Source organism: Melanotaenia boesemani, chromosome 7 (assembly GCF_017639745.1).
Source record: "Melanotaenia boesemani isolate fMelBoe1 chromosome 7, fMelBoe1.pri, whole genome shotgun sequence".
NCBI classification, from domain to species: Eukaryota; Metazoa; Chordata; class Actinopteri; order Atheriniformes; family Melanotaeniidae; genus Melanotaenia; species Melanotaenia boesemani.
In genome coordinates, this window is record NC_055688.1 from 24371182 (window position 1) to 24392122 (window position 20941).

General features: G+C 39.2%; 3 protein-coding genes across 7 annotated transcripts; all 3 read left to right on the top strand.

Annotated features, from left to right (window-relative positions):
* The first annotated feature begins 1182 nt into the window (after window positions 1-1182).
* LOC121642846 (zinc finger protein 816-like) lies at window positions 1183-6982 on the top strand. 5 transcript variants are annotated; one of them, XM_041989849.1, is made up of 6 exons: window positions 1183-1368; window positions 2751-3131; window positions 3231-3360; window positions 3662-3668; window positions 4961-4991; window positions 5308-6982. In XM_041989849.1, the coding sequence occupies exons 2-6, from the start codon at window positions 2825-2827 to the stop codon at window positions 6387-6389; spliced, it is 1557 nt and encodes a 518-aa protein (XP_041845783.1). In that variant the 5' UTR covers window positions 1183-1368; window positions 2751-2824; the 3' UTR covers window positions 6390-6982. The 5 variants fall into 4 exon arrangements, with proteins under 5 accessions (XP_041845783.1, XP_041845785.1, XP_041845782.1 ...); XM_041989851.1 differs by having other exon boundaries at window positions 2751-3109; XM_041989848.1 differs by lacking the exon at window positions 3662-3668 and having other exon boundaries at window positions 3231-3358; window positions 4934-4991.
* Window positions 6983-7252: 270 nt separating this feature from the next.
* Window positions 7253-12210, top strand: LOC121642851 (oocyte zinc finger protein XlCOF7.1-like). The gene is made up of 5 exons (XM_041989859.1): window positions 7253-7398; window positions 9286-9662; window positions 10090-10172; window positions 10368-10485; window positions 10635-12210. The coding sequence occupies exons 2-5, from the start codon at window positions 9386-9388 to the stop codon at window positions 11624-11626; spliced, it is 1470 nt and encodes a 489-aa protein (XP_041845793.1). The 5' UTR covers window positions 7253-7398; window positions 9286-9385; the 3' UTR covers window positions 11627-12210.
* On the top strand, window positions 7391-19353 carry LOC121642847 (zinc finger and SCAN domain-containing protein 5A-like). Its single transcript, XM_041989854.1, has 5 exons — window positions 7391-7683; window positions 16396-16821; window positions 17249-17331; window positions 17526-17643; window positions 17780-19353. The coding sequence occupies exons 2-5, from the start codon at window positions 16443-16445 to the stop codon at window positions 18769-18771; spliced, it is 1572 nt and encodes a 523-aa protein (XP_041845788.1). The 5' UTR covers window positions 7391-7683; window positions 16396-16442; the 3' UTR covers window positions 18772-19353.
* The last annotated feature ends 1588 nt before the right edge of the window (window positions 19354-20941 follow it).

Here is a 20941-nt window from a genome sequence, read left to right on the forward strand (position 1 = left end):
TGTTGGCCCTCCAGACTAGTTCCCAGCCCAGATCCAACCTCCATTACTTTCTTTGAATCTGCAAGAGCATACACTACTCCAGACATCACAGACTTATGGTAAGAAAAAACTAATTAGTCTCTATGTAACCATCACGTTACATTGGATTATGGAAGCGTATTTCATTGATTAGGCAAAAAGGAACAAACCTCCGTACTCGCACACATGGATCCAACCCTCTACAGTTACACACATTGAAGATTCTCTTCAGACAGGCAAACATCCGCGCGCACACACACACACAGACCTCCGCCCTTGCACTAGAATGCACTTTATTCACCTTGTAAATTTTACTCAGCTGTGAATTCTTTCTCGTTTTTTGTAAATATAGGGGTGCTCTTATTTATATATTTTACTTACGTATGTGTGCCTGGTATATTTCTATTTTCTTATTTATGTGTGCTTAAGCCGAGAGACTCAAAATTTCTTTACGCTTAGATAATGACAAAAACAAATCTTTTATGGAATCCTGACAACATGATAACCAATCACAGCAGAGCTTATCTCCCGCCAACACAATATAGACGTCATCGGGATGCGCGGCGGGAAAGATAATTTTTTGTTTTGTTTTTTTCCACCCTCAAATCAAATTGTGTTATGTAAAGTAAAAGGTACCGTTACGTATTGTTCCCCAATGTAATTTTCACATTAAAATGTAGTCTCTTTAATTAAAAATGACCTCGCATACAGCTAGGATCCAGTTCATGCTTTTTTGTCTGCTTGAAGACGTCCATTCAAAGATCTTTTGGGCTTGTTTTTATTTTAATCAACCTTATGGTATATTAAATAATTATATTGATAACAACTGAATATATTGCTATGTGTAGCCCTGTTTTATACGTCATTTTATATCATGTTGGCTGATTTGGTAACCGCCTCACTGGCTTGGTCCCAAGCGTTGGAAGACATCAAGGAGAAAACTGTATAGTGTTTATACACACACACACACACACACACACACACACACACACACACACACACACACACACACACACACACACACACACATATATATATATATATATATATATATATATATATATATATATATATATATATATATATGAGAGAGAATTAATGTAAGTAGAAAATTTAAGGTCGGGGAAAGATGACGGAGCAATGACGTATCGTCACTTCCTTACAGACCCTCTTGGGTGAAAATGGCGGACACATATCCTCTTGTCTCGAACGTTTCTTCGCTAAAAAAATAAATAAATAACACAACATAACTGCTGCAGCTTTAGGCGCTTATCGTTTATTTGCAAACGTCTTGGTTCAAGGAAAAGTTCGGGCCGTGAGACGACTGACGCAGCGTTCATGCTCTGAACGGTCAGTATTTATGAGGTAGTTTGCCCGCAATGTGTAACAGTAAATTTTTTCTAAATGTCTAGATTCAAATGTGACTTTTTAGGCTTGTCATTATAAACCATTAAGACGTTAGAATAACACATAGATACATTTTGGAGTTTGTCTACAAATGTGAGGTAATCGCCTCATTTTGTCAGGATTTAAAACTAAAAAATCTTCTGATGCGAGACCTCTTGTCATATATTCCTCATATAATGTAAACCTTCTAGGACATTAAACCTCCCAAACACAAGATAAGCACGTGGGTTATCTGATATTATAAATATGATAATATCGATAAATATGCCATCTGAACTTAACATAAAATGGTTGTAAAGCGATGCAGATGGATATGTCGCAACCAAAGCCCAGCACGAAGAGACACACACCTGAAGAGCCATGCTTTGAAATTTCATTGATCAACAAATGTCACAACGTGACGTTGAATAGATAAACAGAAAATTAGCTATACCTGGAGGAGAATACTTTGCAGCGTAATGATTGGTTTGAATATGGAACTTTTGAGACAACTTAGGAGAAAATGGCTCTGACGAAAACTCTAGGTTCAAAAATCTGCCAGTGGAGCCATTCATGATGAGACACACTCAGACCAAAATGAATCAGTGACTCCTGAATTATGGTGGGGGTGCATACCAGACTGTAGACCCCCTACCCCCTCTCCAAAGCAAACAACAGCAACAGCTCCTCATTTCAGATCTTCTTCTCCCATTTTGTAGACAGTGACAGTTTGCAGACCATCTTTGTGCATTTCTTCTCTTCTTCTCAAAACATATCTCCTCAATTATCATTTATCAAAGCACATTTCAGATGTGCTTTAAAATGCTGAAAGGGGTATTTTGTATTCTTATAAAATGAGCTAATGCTTATCTCTTGAATCAGAGCATTCTTTTGACATGACCTGTAAAGTAGAGTAGTAGAGCCAGTGACTGCAGATTAACTGCAAGAACAGAGACATTTTTCTTTGTTATTAACCCAAATTGAGATTAATAGTGTGTTTTTTATATTCAGTAATATACAATGTTTATTATTTACAATTTATAAAATCATTTGTGTTCATCTTCCTGTTTGCATTATTGATTGTTTCTACATGTGTATTACTGCTGATAGTTTTCAGTAACATATAACCTAAAATATTCCAAGGCAAGGGGATGAACATTTATGCCCTTGTCTTGTAAATCAAACTTAATTGAAATCCAAGCCGTGTCTGATCTTCTGCCAAAGCTGCAAGACTTTGTGTTCTCCCATTGGCTGTGACAGTGACAATGAATTACGGCTCCCTGCAGGCTTTCTTCTGCAATTTCAAAACAAACAGCTGATTTTATATATCTATCTTTCTTTTTAAGGTTCAGAGAGCAACACTGCATTAAAGGAGACTTTCTCGTAAAAGACATCTGAAAGCTGCTGTTATTCAACGTCCATGATGTCTGAACAATTGATGAGACGGTACAGGGTCCAAGTGAACGCAACGATGGACTCGGTCTTAAGGAAGGCTGTGCTTGAAGTCATGACCATTTTTGAAAACACCCTACATGACCATCAAATGGAGATGGCACAGAAAGTGGAAGAGGTTGCTCAGCTGAAGATAAAACTTCAGGCAGCTGAGCTGAGGTTGAAAGACCTCCAGTTATCAGGTGGAGTAGCGACAATCCAAACTCAGACAGAGTCTAAAGTTTTTCTGGATGCCCCATCACCAACTTCCGAGGTTCCTGAAATTGATGTAGATGGTACAGTGATAAGTGCTGTTAATTATGCTTCTAGAAATGTACTCCTTTCTGTGTATGCAGGTTAACCACGTTTATGTATCTTTGTATTGGTTTGTGCAGTACCTGATGACTGGTGTGCTCCGCTGGGCTGCGAGGTTGTGACCAAGGAAGAGGATGATGCGTGTCCCAGCGTAAGACTGCGCCAGTTTTCCATTCCTTTGTGGAACATCCCGATCCGGAAGCAAGAGGTGTGTAGCTAAAGGGAAAAGTGGTGATGCTGCTTGGTGGGTCTTAACGGGTAACACTGCTGCTGTAGTGTTTATGCATGTGTGAGGGTGGGTGTATGCCGGTTTTATAACAAGTATCACATTTGCAACAATATAATTTCGTTTTTGCCACAAACAAAAGCTTTATTTCGGTTTGTAATAATTTTTAGTCGAGTTTTCAAAGGTAAGATTGCTTTGTTTTACATGTAAGGTTGTCAGACATATGAATTATTTGTCTTATGTGGAAGTAACTAAGGATGATTATTTACAACTAGAAGAAAACAGGTTCCAGGTCTGTTCCGTGTTAAATAAGACACAGCGTCCAGTAGGACTCCGTGACTTCTGCTTCACCTGTGGAATCGACTGCAGTCGTTTTCACTCTGACTTTTTCATCTTTGTCTTAATCCCCTGATTAATACTAGAAGCACTTAAAGAGCACAGACCTCTGCCAAGCCATAGGATCACTCACCCCGTACAGTCCAACATCCCACCCAGTACCCTCTATATTTTGAACCTTCTGGGTCTCCATATCCAGAATATCAAAATGCTCCAAGTTAAACATTGTTGGATTGTAACATCTACCATGATGTCATCTTGTAATCCCCATCTCCGAATAGTAAAGAATTCTTTAAAAAAAATAAAAATCCTGGATCCAGACAGTTATCCGGTTCATCCTCAAAATGTAATCACTTGTTCCTTTATTCCATTTCTCACATTTTCTGAAACTTTAATCAAAATCCATCCATTACGTTTATGTTGCTAACGGATGGAGGCTGCTGAAAACATAACCTCTGCCTTGGTGAATTATTACTATCAGCATTCAGTGTCCAGCCAATCACAAATGGACTTTTTTTTCTGATAATATCCCTCTTCCAGACTTCTAAGGTGACAATTCTTGTTTATGCTATGGGTTGACTGAAAAAAGTAAAAATGGTACAAAAAAGGCAGGAAACTCTGGAAAAAAAGACCATGGGTGAATTATTTAAATAGATTAATAAATGCAAAGTATCTGAAAAACCAGCCCACTTTTTAGAACTTAAAGATAAATGTTAAGCAGTGGCAAAAAAAAAAAAAAATTAAAAAGTTAAAAACTGAAAATCAGTGGGGAAGAAACTCATGAGCAAGGCAGTAACTGAGGAAAAGGGTTTTTAGTTGGACCTCTGAAATAATCTTAGGAGAGGGTTCTTCAGGTGCTCTATGTTGCTTTATGTTTTTAAGTATTTATTCACAGTTTGATGGGGTAATTGTGTCTTGCATTAACTAGACTTACTGGGATGTCCTCTGAATGTGCAGGTCGACCTATAAGAGTGTCAGACATGAATGTATCACAAACAGGAATTACACTCATCATCACACTCCTCTCATCAACGTCTTTCTTTGAATAAATATCCTTATGTTTTCCAGTAACTTAAATATATAGCAAGCTAATAAACTAGATTTAATCGCAGTGAGATCAATGACTATCTATTTGCTGCTCATTCAGACACAGCTTTGTGTTTTCTTTGTACTTGTTTGATGTTAAATTTTTAGAGATTTAATGTAACATCCTTATTTTAGTTGCATAACTCTGACATCAACCCCAAGTGTTCCAATGCTGGCCGGAGACCCCCGAGAAGTAAGAGTTCTTCTAAAATATTTTGTAAATTGTGTTATTCTTTAAATGGATCTACTCAAACTGATGTCTTCTTTTTGTGTTGCATCATTTACCCAATAACACGGATGTGTGATATTGTGATTTCCAAGGCTGTTTATCAGCTTTCCAGTCATTCAAAGTTGAATGCACAGTAATTCTTAGTACAAGGAAGGGTATTTAATTTTAATTACAGTAATGCAATTAGTTGGCAATCATGTAACCCTGCTGTACCTTACATTTGTTAAATGAGTTTGTTGTATTCACCCATTTGATTGTTTGGTTTATTTTCCTTTTACAGTTTCTTCTTTAATTGCAAAGTCCAAACTGATCCGAGATGAAAAACGTACTGTTTCTGGTCTGGGAAGCCAACGTAAGGCAATGAGAAATGACATGAAGAGATTGCTGCAAGACATGAAATGGGCGTACTCTGATCTACCAGGTTTGGATGGCTGTAGAAGGAGTAGAAGGAATTATTTGACACAAAAAGAGCAAGAGAGTCCAGCAGAGCACAAAGAAGAGCAGAGCAAACATACAGCAGTGGGAAATGACAAAAATAAATACCCCTGTAGGTTTTGCAACAAGGTATTTGATACAAAAGCGGCTCAAAAAACACACGACTGTTGTCACAAGAAGTGCAGCGGCTGCAAACAAATCTTCCACTTTCCAAGTTCTCTGAAGCATCATAAAAAGTATTGTTCAAAATTCAAGAAATTGTCATTAGAAATGGCCCCCAACACTCCAAAATCCTCCAGTGATAAAGAAAGTGGACCTGCTCCATGCAAAACACAGGTGATCAAGAAAGTAAGCACACAATCCTCTGGTAACGCCAAAGAAACATCTACCAAAGAGTTCTCCTGTAGACACTGCATCTGCAAGTTTACTGTCCGCTCTAAGCTTGCAGAACACATGCATAGTCATTCTCGTGAACTGTGGCATACTTGTAACATATGTTTGATGAAATTTTCCCGCCTCCAGGCACTCGGAGTGCACATGACGAGAAAACACAAAAACCACACCAGTTCCATTGATTTAAACGGAGACCTTGAATGGACCAAGCCCTTAGAAGATAACAACGATGAAAAGAATTCAGTCTCTCCTAGGAAAGAAACCAATGAAATCAGAGCTCAGAGAACATACTTGGAAGATTGGCGCACAATGGGTACTCGGTGCCCAGAAGGTTTCACCTGCCTCTTGTGTCATCGGATCCTGAAAAACAAAACTATATTGATTGAACACTTTCGCATCCACACAGGAGAAAAGCCACTTGCCTGTAAATTGTGTCCTGCAAGCTTTCGTTTTAAGACAGGGCTACGTACGCATATAAAAAGATTTCATCAACCCAAAGACACCAACTCAGTGTGTGGAGAGCTTATTCCTTGAAAACAACGCATAAAAAGCATGTGTCCAAATGTCATAGGGAGTAGTCCTAAAGCAGTGGTTCCCAAACTTTTTCTGCAAGGCCCCCTTTTCATCAACAGTAATGTCAGTTTTCTGATTTCCAATTTGTTGATAATTTTAGTAATTTTTTTTAAGTAAAGGTCCATTTTTTTTTCCAACATATACTTTATGTTGTTTGCTGTTATCATGACTTGTGCTTCCGTGGGCCACAGCTACATCATTCAGTCTTTGACATCATCCCAATTTGGCTGATTGTGGAGTCAGTTTGTTGTAGCTCATAGTTTTGCCTATATTTGTTGCATTAATTTGAATGTATTTGGTCTTTTAACCCTCTTTTGTCATAAAAAATGTTATATAACATTGCATTGTATCAAATGATTTTACCCTTTATACTTGATTTTTTTTCCTCTTTATTATTTAATCACAAGTTTTTGTTTAGTTTTTACTTGCCTTTTACTGTGATGCATGTAACATCTGAAGCATAGTTTTTTTTGTGGAATGTGTCCTCAGCTTTCAATTTATTTCTTGAAAAATTGTTCTTGTGTTGCTCCATTAAAGCATTAACATAAAATAAATTCACCTTTTACATTGTGTTTTGTATATATCTGGTTTTCCCTACTGTGGGGTTTTTACCAGTTTTAAAACGCACATATATGAATGTATTCACAGATGTCCGTTATACAGTTTGATCAGTTTCTCTCTCATATCTACTCACTTACAATCTGTCTTATCGCGAGACTTGTTAGCAGGACCATAACACAGGTGCCAACCTGCTAGCTAGACGGTAAGGCGTTTTTCTGAGAAAGAATCCGATTAATATGTTTAATGTTGCTTGGTGAAGAAACTTGACCACCGACTCCCAATTGATATTGTTGCCGACCGATGAATTGTGTGGTTTCTCTTTTATTTACATCGACAACGGCAGTGCTAGCAAAGAGAGGCTAGTACAAGCTAAGCTTCGTCGGCACCCCTCTTTACACCTTACGCAGAGGTAACGTTAACACCGTATTAAAACAACATATTAGTGCCTTGTTAGCTTTTTTGTCTAGAACTATTTAGAAAGTCACCGTTTATTTATTTTTTTTTTTTATGCAAAAGTTGCATTACACAGTATTGTTTTTTCCCCCAGCGTAGCTTGGAACAGAAATCTTCGCCAACCGTAATAATACCTAAACTTTAAAGTAGTTGTAACAGTGCGCGGGTCGATTGTGACGATAAATCTACCTACGAGGTTAAAGAAAGCCAATTGCCACGAGAGATAGCCGTCGGTTATTACATATATCACAGCAATGTAGCATGGCAACGCCTCATTATAGTATTTACAGGGTGTGCAGAATTATTAGGCAAATGAGTATTTTGACCACATCATCCTCTTTATTCATGTTGTCCTACTCCAACCGGTACAGGCTTGAAGGCCTACTACCAATTAAGCATATCAGGTAATGTGCATCTCTGTAATGAGAAGGGGTGTGGTCTAATGACATCAACACCCTATATCAGGTGTGCATAATTGTTAGACAACTTCCATTCTTTTGGCAAAATGGGTCAGAAGAGAGATTTGACGGACTCTGAAAAGTCAAAAATAGTGAGATGTCTTGCAGAGGGATGCAGCACTCTTGAAATTGCCAAGCTTTTGAGGCGTGATCATCGAACAATCAAGCGTTTCATTCAAAATAGTCAACAGGGTCGCAAGAAGCGTGTTGAAAAAACAAGGCGCAAAATAACTGCCCATGAACTGAGGAAAATCAAGGGTGAAGCTGCCAAGATGCCATTGGCCACCAGTTTAGCCATATTTCAGAGCTGCAACATCACTGGAGTGCCAAGAAGCACAAGGTGTGCAATACTCAGGGACATGGCCAAGGTAAGGAAGGCTGAAAAACGACCACCACCGAACAAGACACACAAGAAAAAACGTCAAGCCTGGGCCAAGAAATAACATACGACTGATTTTTCTAAGGTTTTATGGACTGATGAAATGAGAGTGAGTCTTGATGGGCCAGATGGATGGGCCTTGGCTGGATCAGTACAGGGCAGAAAGCTCCACTCCGACTCAGACGCCAGCAAGGTGGAGGTGGGGTACTGGTATGGGCTGGTATCATCAAAGATGAGCTTGTGGGACCTTTTGGGGTTGAGGATGGAGTCAAGCTCAACTCCCAGTCCTACTGCCAGTTTCTGGAAGACACCTCCAAGCAGTGGTACAGGAAGAAGTCAGCATCGTTCAAGAAAAACATGATTTTGATGCAGGACAATGCTCCATCACATGCATCCAAGTACTCCACTGCGTGGCTGGCCAGAAATGGTCTAAAAGAAGAAAAAATAATGACATGGCCTCCTTGTTCACCTGATCTTAACCCCATAGAGAACCTGTGGTCCCTCATCAAATGTGAGATCTACAGGGAGGGAAAACAGTACACCTCTCTGAACAGTGTCTGGGAGGCTGTGGTTGCTGCTGCACGCAATGTTGATCGTGAACAGATCAAGACACTGACAGAATCTATGGATGGCAGGCTTTTGAGTGTCCTCGCAAAGAAAGGTGGTTATATTGGTCACTGATTTGTTTTTGTTTTGTTTTTGAATGCCAGAAATGTATATTTGTAAATTTTGAGTTGTTATATTGGTTTCCCTGGTGAAAATAAGTGAAATGGGTATATATTTGGTTTTTGTTAAGTTGTCTAATTATTATGCACACAGTAATAGTCACCTGCACACACTGATATCCTCCTAAGATACTAAAACTAAAAAAGCCCCACTCCACCTTCCAAAAATATTCAGCTTTGATATTTGAGTCTTTTGTGTTCATTGCGAACATAGTTGTTGTTCTATAGTAAAATGAATCCTCAAAAATACAACTTGCCTAATAATTCTGCACACCCTGTAGATGTCAAGGCAGAGAAGTCCCTCATCTTCCTCTAGAGGCCAACCCTCAAAAAGACGTCGTCAATCAATCTCAGAGAAAAAAAACCGTATCAAACAAAGACATGGAGTCTGTGAGGAGTGCTTTTCACGCACAACTGGCCACTGTTATGGACTCGCTGCTTGCAGCCGCTGTGTGCGAGATAGTCAAGATCTTTGAGAACAGCCTGTGCGAACAACAGGCAGAACTGGCACAGAAAACACAAGAGATCTCCATCCTCCGGTGCAAGCTGGAGAAAGTGGAGAGGAGGCAGAAAGTGAAGGGTGGAAGAGGCGAGGAAGGAGAAATGTCATCAGGGATCGCAGAGGGCAGCACGAATCAACAGACCCTAGCAGGATCAGGTATTACAGTAGATTTTGTTCAAGCCCCTCTGTGGATAGCTCATGTTGGTCCAGTGTCAGAACTAGTATTCAGTTAATACAAACATCAAAACAGTATTAAAAAGTTTTCATTTCCAGTAAAAGGTCTGCATTAGAAAAATTGTTAAAAAATAATACTGATTTGGATTTGGACATGACATAAGATTAAGGCTAATTGGAGGAAAGAAAAAGAAGCAAGGTTTTAGTTTGCAAGTTAGTTTTATGTTAGATCAATATATATTTGTGAAGACTGTAGAGTCAAAACATTTGGTGGGGCTGTAAATGAATTCTCGACATTTGAAAAGTGTGTAAAACTATCAACCCTGTTTGGCATGCTCATTCCTAAGCTGGCACCACAGGTGTTTTTGCACATGACAGAAAATGAAAAATTATGCTTCTTCACATTCAGAGCCAGCAGAAGGACTTAACCGGAGCCTCAGCAGGCTGAAAGAGGAGGTAACAAGTCAGGATGGATCTTCTATAAAACACGAGGTTAGATTTTATCCATCCTATTCATTAGAACTGGAGTTTGTCTAATAATTTCAAGTAATTTAACCTTCATGGTATCTCAACAGCCACTGTAGTGTGACACAGTTACTGCACTTTTCTGCTAGCCTATTTTCTTTTTTCTTTTTTTTTTTTATCTTACTACCTTTTTATATTAATATTGTTTCTTCCTTTTAACAGCATGGAGGATCTAAATCTACACAGGAATCTTTCTCAGTCCAAGATACAGAAGGAAACCTTGCTGCTGGAGACCAGAGGCGGATCGATGGCCTGTCTGCTACGCAAACCAAAACCAAATGTAAGTGTCAGTTCTCTCAATATTGATTGCTAGGCCTTTTCAGTGGCCTATTTAAAATGTATTTCTAAATGTTTATTTTGATTTTATGTATTCTATTAAAGTATATGAGTCCCCCCCCCCCCCCCCCCCCCCCCCTAATTTCTTGACAGTGTCCAACTGGAATCAGAGTAGTTGCAGTGCAGACCACAGATCCATCCAGGATCAACCCTCCACCCCCTTTCTCTCCATCTCCCAGAGTGGACGTTGCTCTCCTAGACCTGATCCCAGCCTCCCTCAACCAGGAGAGTGGTTACCAGGGCTGGATACCACTCGAAATGGGGTAGCAGATCTGGAGAACCATCAGGCAGATGGAAATGGTTGCTCAGCTCCAGCGAGCAGCAGCACTGGCACAGATCCATCCTGTTTCCAACCTGGCTTTGGATCAGATGAGACAAGCAATGAAGATGATAACTCATTCTCTTTCTTGAACCAGGATCCTGAAAACCAAAGCTCTTGTCAGAACTCAGTGCATGGTCACGATATGGGACTGAGGGATACCCAGCAGGATCAATCACAAACCCCCTCTGATGTCTCGCCATGGCGAACCAGAGACGATGGAGGTGTGAGAGACTGCATCAGTCACACACGAAGAGTGACAAATTTTGGCAACAGAAACCCTCTGCGTCCACAGTCAAATTCACAATCACTTGCTCTACGAAACATAAATGCCCTTGGTCACCCTCCAGCTCTCACTGGAGGTAATGGACGACCTTACACCTGCCCATACTGCACTAAGTGTTTCACCTACCCCTCCCATCAGCGCAGGCACCTTTTACGCCACACAGGAGTCAGACTTCATCCCTGTCAGTTTTGTGATAAGAGCTTCCTCACTCCATCTGAGCTCACTGTGCACACTCGCACACACACAGGGGAGCGGCCTTTTGGCTGTGCTCAGTGTGGCAAACGTTTTGCCCGCAGTGGCAACTTGAGAGCCCACCAGAGGGATGTTCACATGGGGAAGAGACCCTTTGCTTGCACAGAGTGTGGAAAGAGATTTGCCCATAGAGGGAACCTGAGGGTGCACAATCATAGAGTCCATCAAGGCGATCCCTACTACATAGATGATCAGCCTGAGCCTGACATAGGCCCCAGTCCCATTTAAAAAAAAATAGTTTAATTTTGTTCTTAAACTAAATCCTCTGAACATAATTTATTACTGAGCACTTTAACCAGTTCGGAAGGATTTTAGTTGTTTTTGGTGTGAAATTTGATCAAGTGATCCAAATCTTTTAATGTACAAGTAAAGAAATTGGACTGTCTTCAGTTTATTTAGTTTGGGTCATGATAAGAATAGTAGGTCTCTAAAACAAATGTCTCCAGTGTATTGTAAAATGGTCATAGTAATTAATCTGTGAATTATCCATGAATAGCAAGTGTTGTTATGAAAAACGTGATTACTTTAACTTCCAGCGATGTTCTTCTCTATATTCTGAAAAGTCATTATACTTATTTGCGTTACTTAAAGTGACAGAACTACAAAGTTCTTGTTTCTGTAGAGTGTCAATGGTTTTAGATTTAGATGTGGTATGCAGGCGTAGAATAGAGCGTCGCTTACATCAAAGTTGTGCTTAAAATCTCAGCAAAACTTTATTTTGACTGTATTGTTAAATGCAAGTACATTAAAGGAGACTGTGCTTTTTTGCATCCTGTTTCTGAAAAGTGAAATAAAAATGATTGTAAAACCCAGAAATGTTTTAATTTAACATTGTGGTACTGTTCTTTTACAGCCACCAGGGGGTAGTGTATGTATGCAAAAGGTGTACAGCAATGGCTTTGAATGGCTTTCAGATCTTAATTGCAAGTGTTGCTCTCAGCATGTTTTACCTGGTGTTCTATATATTTTTAAACCATTTTCCCCGATGCATGCACTTTTGTCATCACACCATTTCTTACAAGAATTGGTCTGGACGCATGTGCTTAGCAGGCAAAATATAAATGGGAGTCCTTGGTTTGACATGTTTGCACAAACTGACCTGCTCTCTTGCTGTTTAGTTTAAATATGTGAAAATCTACCAGTACCCTCTATTTTGAACCTTCTGGGTCTCCATATCCAGAATATCAAAATGCTCCAAGTTAAACGTTGTTGGATTGTAACATCTACCATGATGTCATCTTGTAATCCCCATCTCCGAATAGTAAAGAATTCTTTAAAAAAAATAAAAATCCTGGATCCAGACAGTTATCCGGTTCATCCTCAAAATGTAATCACTTGTTCTTTTATTTTGTTTCGCACATTTCCCGAAACTAATCAAAATCCATCCATTATGTTTATGTTGCTAACGGACGGAGGCTGCTGAAAACATAACCTCTGCCTTGGTGAATTATTACTATCAGCATTCAATGTCCAGCCAATCACAAATGGACTTTTTTTCTGATAATATCCCTCTTCCAGACTTCTAAGGTGACAATTCTTGTTTATGCTATGGGTTGACTGAAAAAAGTAAAAATGGTACAAAAAAGGCAGGAAACTCTGGAAAAAAGACCATGGGTGAATTATTTAAATAGATTATTAAATGCAAAGTATCTGAAAAACAAGCCCTCTTTTTAGAACTTAAAGATAAATGTTAAGCAGTGGCAAAAAAAAGAAATTATTAAAAAGTTAAAAACTGAAAATGAGTGGGGAAGAAACTCATGAGCAAGGCAGTAACTGAGGAAAAGGGTTTTTAGTTGGACCTCTGAAATAATCTTAGGAGAGGGTTCTTCAGGTGCTCTATGTTGCTTTATGTTTTTAAGTATTTATTCACAGTTTGATGGGGTAATTGTGTCTTGCATTAACTAGACTTACTGGGATGTCCTCTGAATGTGCAGGTCGACCTATAAGAGTGTCAGACATGAATGTATCACAAACAGGAATTACACTCATCATCACACTCCTCTTATCAACGTCTTTCTTTGAATAAATATCCTTATGTTCTCCGGTAACTTAAATATATAGCAAGCTAATAAACTAGATTTAATCACAATGAGATCAATGACTTTATCTATTCGCTGCTCATTCAGACACAGCTTTGTGTTTTCTTTGTACTTGTTTGATGTTAAATTTTTAGAGATTTAATGTAACATCCTTATTTTAGGTGCATAACTCTGACATCAACCCCAAGTGTTCCAATGCTGGCCGGAGACCCCAGAGAAGTAAGAGTTCTTCTAAAATATTTTGTAAATTGTGTTATGCTTTAAATGGATCTACTCAAACTGATGTCTTCTTTTTGTGTTGCATCATTTACCCAATAACACGGATGTGTGATACTGTGATTTCCAAGGCTGTTTATCAGCTTTCCAGTCATTCAAAGTTGAATGCACAGTAATTCTTAGTACAAGGGAGGGTATTTAATTTTAATTACAGTAATCTTTCTACAACCTCCCTTCATGTACTTGATAACATGTTTTAGAAACACTGTGTATTATATGTTTGCAACCACAGGATGTGTAGTGTACATGTGCATGCTGTTCAGAGGGTTGTTTGTTTTCAAAAATGTTTATTGGGGTAATCTTTCAACACTTTTAATGTTAGAGTTTTTCTACATGAGCTGAAAATTTAGGATGACTTGTGGCAGTCATTAACCACTAACCTATCCTTCACACTTGAAGAATAGGTTAGGTTTTGGAATCTTTTCTCCATCTCCACAGGTTGTAAACTGCTTAGTGCGTTTTAGTTGGCAATCATGGAACCCTGCTGTACCTTACATTTGTTAAATGAGTTTGTTGTATTCCTGTCACCCATTTGATTGTTTGGTTTATTTTCCTTTTACAGTTTCTTTTTAATTGCAAAGTCCAAACTGATCCGAGATGAAAAACGTACTGTTTCTGGTCTGGGAAGCCAACGTAAGGCAATGAGAAATGACATGAAGAGATTGCTGCAAGACATGAAATGGGCGTACTCTGATCTACCAGGTTTGGATGGCTGTAGAAGGAGTAGAAGGAATTATTTGACACAAAAAGAGCAAGAGAGTCCAGCAGAACACAAAGAAGAGCAGAGCAAACATACAGCAGTGGGAAATGACAAAAATAAATACCCCTGTAGGTTTTGAAACAAGGTATTTGATACAAAAGCGGCTCAAAAAACACACGACTGTTGTCACAAGAAGTGCAGCGGCTGCAAACAAATCTTCCACTTTGCAAAGTCATTCTCATGAACTGTGGCATACTTGTAACATATGTTTGATGAAATTTTCCCGCCTCCAGGCACTCAGAGTGCACATGACGAGAAAACACAAAAACCACACCAGTTCCATTGATTTAAACGGAGACCTTGAATGGACCAAGCCCTTAGAAGATAACAACGATGAAAAGAATTCAGTCTCTCCTAGGAAAGAAACCAATGAAATCAGAGCTCAGAGAACATACTTGGAAGATTGGCGCACAATGGGTACTCGGTGCCCAGAAGGTTTCAGCTGCCTCTTGTGTCATCGGATCCTGAAAAACAAAACTATATTGATTGAACACTTTCGCATCCACACAGGAGAAAAGCCACTTGCCTGTAAATTGTGTCCTGCAAGCTTTCGTTTTAAGACAGGGCTATGTACGCATATAAAAAGATTTCATCAACCCAAAGACACCAACTCAGTGTGTGGAGAGCTTATTCCTTGAAAACAACGCATAAAAAGCATGTGTCCAAATGTCATTGGGAGTAGTCCTAAAGCAGTGGTTCCCAAACTTTTTCTGCAAGGCCCCCTTTTCATCAACAGTAATGTCAGTTTTCTGATTTCTAATTTGTTGATAATCTTAGTAATTTTTTTAAGTAAAGGTCCATTTTTTTTTCCAACATATACTTTATGTTGTTTGCTGTTATCATGACTTGCGCTTCCGTGGGCCACAGCTACATCATTCAGTCTTTGACATCATCCCAATTTGGCTGATTGTGGAGTCGGTTTGTTGTAGCTCATAGTTTTGCCTATATTTGTTGCATTAATTTGAATGTATTTGGTCTTTTAACCCTCTTTTGTCATAAAAAATGTTATATAACATTGCATTGTATCAAATGATTTTACCCTTTATACTTGATTTTTTTTCCTCTCTATTATTTAATCACAAGTTTTTGTTTAGTTTTTACTTGCCTTTTACTGTGATGCATGTAACATCTGAAGCATAGTTTTTTTTTTGTGGAATGTGTCCTCAGCTTTCAATTTATTTCTTGAAAAATTGTTCTTGTGTTGCTCCATTAAAGCATTAACATAAAATAAATTCACCTTTTACATTGTGTTTTGTATATATCTGGTTTTCCCTACTGTGGGGTTTTTACCAGTTTTAAAACGCACATATATGAATGTATTCACAGATGTCCGTTATACAGTTTGATCAGTTCATCTCTCATATCTACTCACTTACAATCTGTCTTATCGCGAGACTTGTTAGCACGACCATAACACAGGTGCCAACCTGCTAGCTAGACGGTAAGGCGTTTTTCTGAGAAAGAATCCGATTAATATGTTTAATGTTGCTTGGTGAAGAAACTTGACCACCGACTCCCAATTGATATTGTTGCCGACCGATGAATTGTGTGGTTTCTCTTTCATTTACATCGACAACGGCAGTGCTAGCAAAGAGAGGCTAGTACAAGCTAAGCTTCGTCGGCACCCCTCTTTACACCTTACGCAGAGGTAACGTTAACACCGTATTAAAACAACATATTAGTGCCTTGTTAGCTTTTTTTCTAGAACTATTTAGAAAGTCACCGTTTATTTTTTTATGCAAAAGTTGCATTACACAGTATTGTTTTTTCCCCAGCGTAGCTTGGAACAGAAACCTTCGCCAACCGTAATAATACCAAAACTTTAAAGTAGTTGTTACAGAGCGCTGGTCGATTTTGACGATAAATTTACCCACGAGATTAAAGAAAGCCAATTGCCACGAGAGATAGCCGTCGGTTATCACATATATCACAGCAATGTAGCATGGCAACGCCTCATTATAGTATTTAGATGTCAAGGCAGAGAAGTCCCTCATCTTCCTCAGGAGGCCAGCCCTCAAAAAGACACCGTCGTCAATCAATCTCAGAGAAAAAAACCGTATCAAACAAAAACATGGAGTCTGTGAGGAGTGCTTTTCACGCACAACTGGCCACCGTTATGGACTCTCTTCTGGCAGCCGCTGTGTGCGAGATAGCCAAGATCTTTGAGAACAGCCTGTGCGAACAACAGGCAGAACTGGCACAGAAAACACAAGAGATCTCCATCCTCCGGTGCAAGCTGGAGAAAGTGGAGAGGAGGCAGAAAGTGAAGGGTGGAAGAGGCGAGGAAGGAGAAATGTCATCAGGGATCGCAGAGGGCAGCACGAATCAACAGACCGTATCAGGATCAGGTATTACAGTAGATTTTGTTCAAGCCCCTCTGTGGATAGCTCATGTTGGTCCAGTGTCAGAACTAGTATTCAGTTAATACAAACATCAAAACAGTATTAAAAAGTTTTCATTTCCAGTAAAAGGTCTGCATTAGAAAAATCGTTAAAAAATAATACTGATTTGGAATTGGACATGACATAAGATTAAGGCTAATTGGAGGAAAGAAAAAGAAGCAAGGTTTTAGTTTGCAAGTTAGTTTTATGTTAGATCAATATATATTTGTGAAGACTGTAGGGTCAAAACATTTGGTGGGGCTGTAAATGAATTCTCGACATTTGAAAAGTGTGTAAAACTATCAACCCTGTTTGGCATGCTCATTCCTAAGCTGGCACCACAGGTGTTTTTGCACATGACAGAAAATGAAAAATTATGCTTCTTCACATTCAGAGCCAGCAGAAGGACTTAACCGGAGCCTCAGCAGGCTGAAAGAGGAGGTAACAAGTCAGGATGGATCTTCTATAAAACATGAGGTTAGATTTTATCCATCCTATTCATCAGAACTGGAGTTTGTCTAATAATTTCAAGTAATTTAACCTTCATGGTACCTCAACAGCCACTGTAGTGTGACACAGTTACTGCACTTTTCTGCTAGCCTATTTTCTTTTTTCTTTTTTTTTTTATCTTACTACCTTTTTATATTAATATTGTTTCTTCCTTTTAACAGCATGGAGGATCTAAATCTACACAGGAATCTTTCTCAGTCCAAGATACAGAAGGAAACCTTGCTGCTGGAGACCAGAGGCGGATCGATGGCCTGTCTGCTACGCAAACCAAAACCAAATGTAAGTGTCAGTTCTCTCAATATTGATTGCTAGGCCTTTTCAGTGGCCTATTCAAAATGTATTTCTAAATGTTTATTTTGATTTTATGTATTCTATTAAAGTATATGAGTTCCCCCCCCCCCTAATTTCTTGACAGTGTCCAACTGGAATCAGAGTAGTTGCAGCGCAGACCACAGATCCATCCAGGATCAACCCTCCACCCCCTTTCTCTCCATCTCCCAGAGTGGACGTTGCTCTCCTAGACCTGATCCCAGCCTCCCTCAACCAGGAGAGTGGTTACCAGGGCTGGATACCACTCGAAATGGGGTAGCAGATCTGGAGAACCATCAGGCAGATGGAGATGGTTGCTCAGCTCCAGCGAGCAGCAGCACTGGCACAGATCCATCCTGTTTCCAACCTGGCTTTGGATCAGATGAGACAAGCAATGAAGATGATAACTCATTCTCTTTCTTGAACCAGGATCCTGAAAACCAAAGCTCTTGTCAGAACTCAGTGCATGGTCACGATATGGGACTGAGGGATACCCAGCAGGATCAATCACAAACCCCCTCTGATGTCTCGCCATGGCGAACCAGAGACGATGGAGGTGTGAGAGACTGCATCAGTCACACACGAAGAGTGACAAATTTTGGCAACAGAAACCCTCTGCGTCCACAGTCAAATTCACAATCACTTGCTCTACGAAACATAAATGCCCTTGGTCACCCTCCAGCTCTCACTGGAGGTAATGGACGACCTTACACCTGCCCATACTGCACTAAGTGTTTCACCTACCCCTCCCATCAGCGCAGGCACCTTTTACGCCACACAGGAGTCAGACTTCATCCCTGTCAGTTTTGTGATAAGAGCTTCCTCACTCCATCTGAGCTCACTGTGCACACTCGCACACACACAGGGGAGCGGCCTTTTGGCTGTGCTCAGTGTGGCAAACGTTTTGCCCGCAGTGGCAACTTGAGAGCCCACCAGAGGGATGTTCACATGGGGAAGAGACCCTTTGCTTGCACAGAGTGTGGAAAGAGATTTGCCCATAGAGGGAACCTGAGGGTGCACAATCATAGAGTCCATCAAGGCGATCCCTACTACATAGATGATCAGCCTGAGCCTGACATAGGCCCCAGTCCCATTTAAAAAAAATAGTTTAATTTTGTTCTTAAACTAAATCCTCTGAACATAATTTATTACTGAGCACTTTAACCAGTTCGGAAGGATTTTAGTTGTTTTTGGTGTGAAATTTGATCAAGTGATCCAAATCTTTTAATGTACAAGTAAAGAAATTGGACTGTCTTCAGTTTATTTAGTTTGGGTCATGATAAGAATAGTAGGTCTCTAAAACAAATGTCTCCAGTGTATTGTAAAATGGTCATAGTAATTAATCTGTGAATTATCCATGAATAGCAAGTGTTGTTATGAAAAACGTGATTACTTTAACTTCCAGCGATGTTCTTCTCTATATTTGAAAAGTCATTATACTTATTTGCGTTACTTAAAGTGACAGAACTACAAAGTTCTTGTTTCTGTAGAGTGTCAATGGTTTTAGATTTAGATGTGGTATGCAGGCGTAGAATAGAGCGTCGCTTACATCAAAGTTGTGCTTAAAATCTCAGCAAAACTTTATTTTGACTGTATTGTTAAATGCAAGTACATTAAAGGAGACTGTGCTTTTTTGCATCCTGTTTCTGAAAAGTGAAATAAAAATGATTGTAAAACCCAGAAATGTTTTAATTTAACATTGTGGTACTGTTCTTTTACAGCCACCAGGGGGTAGTGTGTGTATGCAAAAGGTGTACACAGCAATGGCTTTGAATGACTTTCAGATCTTTATTGCAAGTGTTGCTCTCAGCATGTTTTACCTGGTGTCCTATATATTTTTAAACCATTTTCCTAGATGCATGCACTTTTGTCATCACACCATTTCTTACAAGAATTGGTCTGGACGCATGTGCTTAGCAGGCAAAATCTAAATGGGAGTCCTTGGTTTGACATGTTTGCACAAACTGACCTGCTCTCTTGCTGTTTAGTTTGAATATGTGAAAATCTACCAGTACCCTCTATATTTTTAACCTTCTGGGTCTCCATATCCAGAATATCAAAATGCTCCAAGTTAAACATTTTTGGATTGTAACATCTACCATGATGTCATCTTGTAATCCCCATCTCCGAATAGTAAAGAATTCTTTAAAAAAAATAAAAATCCTGGATCCAGACAGTTATCCGGTTCATCCTCAAAATGTAATCACTTGTTCTTTTATTTTGTTTCGTACATTTCCCGAAACTAATCAAAATCCATCCATTATGTTTATGTTGCTAACGGACGGAGGCTGCTGAAAACATAACCTCTGCCTTGGTGAATTATTACTATCAGCATTCAATGTCCAGCCAATCACAAATGGACTTTTTTTCTGATAATATCCATCTTCCAGACTTCTAAGGTGACAATTTTTGTTTATGCTATGGGTTGACTGAAAAAAGTAAAAATGGTACAAAAAAGACAGGAAGCTCTGGAAAAAAAGACCATGGGTGAATTATTTAAATAGATTAATAAATGCAAAGTATCTGGAAAAAACCAGCCCTCTTTTTAGAACTTAAAGATAAATGTTTAGCAGTGGCAAAAAAAAGAAATTATTAAAAAGTTAAAAATTGAAAATCAGTGGGGAAGAAACTCATGAGCAAGGCAGTAACTGAGGACAAGGGTTTTTAGTTGGACCTCTGAAATAATCTTAGGAGAGGGTTCTTCAGGTGCTCTATGTTGCTTTATGTTTTTAAGTATTTATTCACAGTTTGTTTAGTTTGAATATGTGAAAATATTAGATTAATTTATCATCATAGTTACCTTTTAAAGTGCTCTGTTGTTCCTGTCTCAAACGCACCAGTGGGATAGGTCAACATTTGTACAAGCCTAACATTTTCTTTAACATTGTCATTGGTCAGGACACATTATCCCTGAAAAACCCTCCATCCTAATGGAAGACTGAATCGAGAGTTCTGTTAATGTGTACAGTGAAAATAGTTTTTGTTTTCCCTTTTTCTGATTTACCATCCCTCCATATATTAGGATGAAAATACTGTGGGAACACAGATTATTTTTTGCTCTTAACTGCAGACGTTCTGAGTTAACCCAGTCCCGAGTGGACTGTTAAAACCTCTTTATCACTTTGGTTGAACCTCTGGATCTATTTTTACACATCGGTCTAAAAATGCCTTGAGCACGTGGGTTGTGTGGAGGTTGTTCGGATATTTGTTCCCGTCTCTGTCTTTCACACACAGTCTGTACTGCTGAGTGAGACCTGGCCAGGCTCTC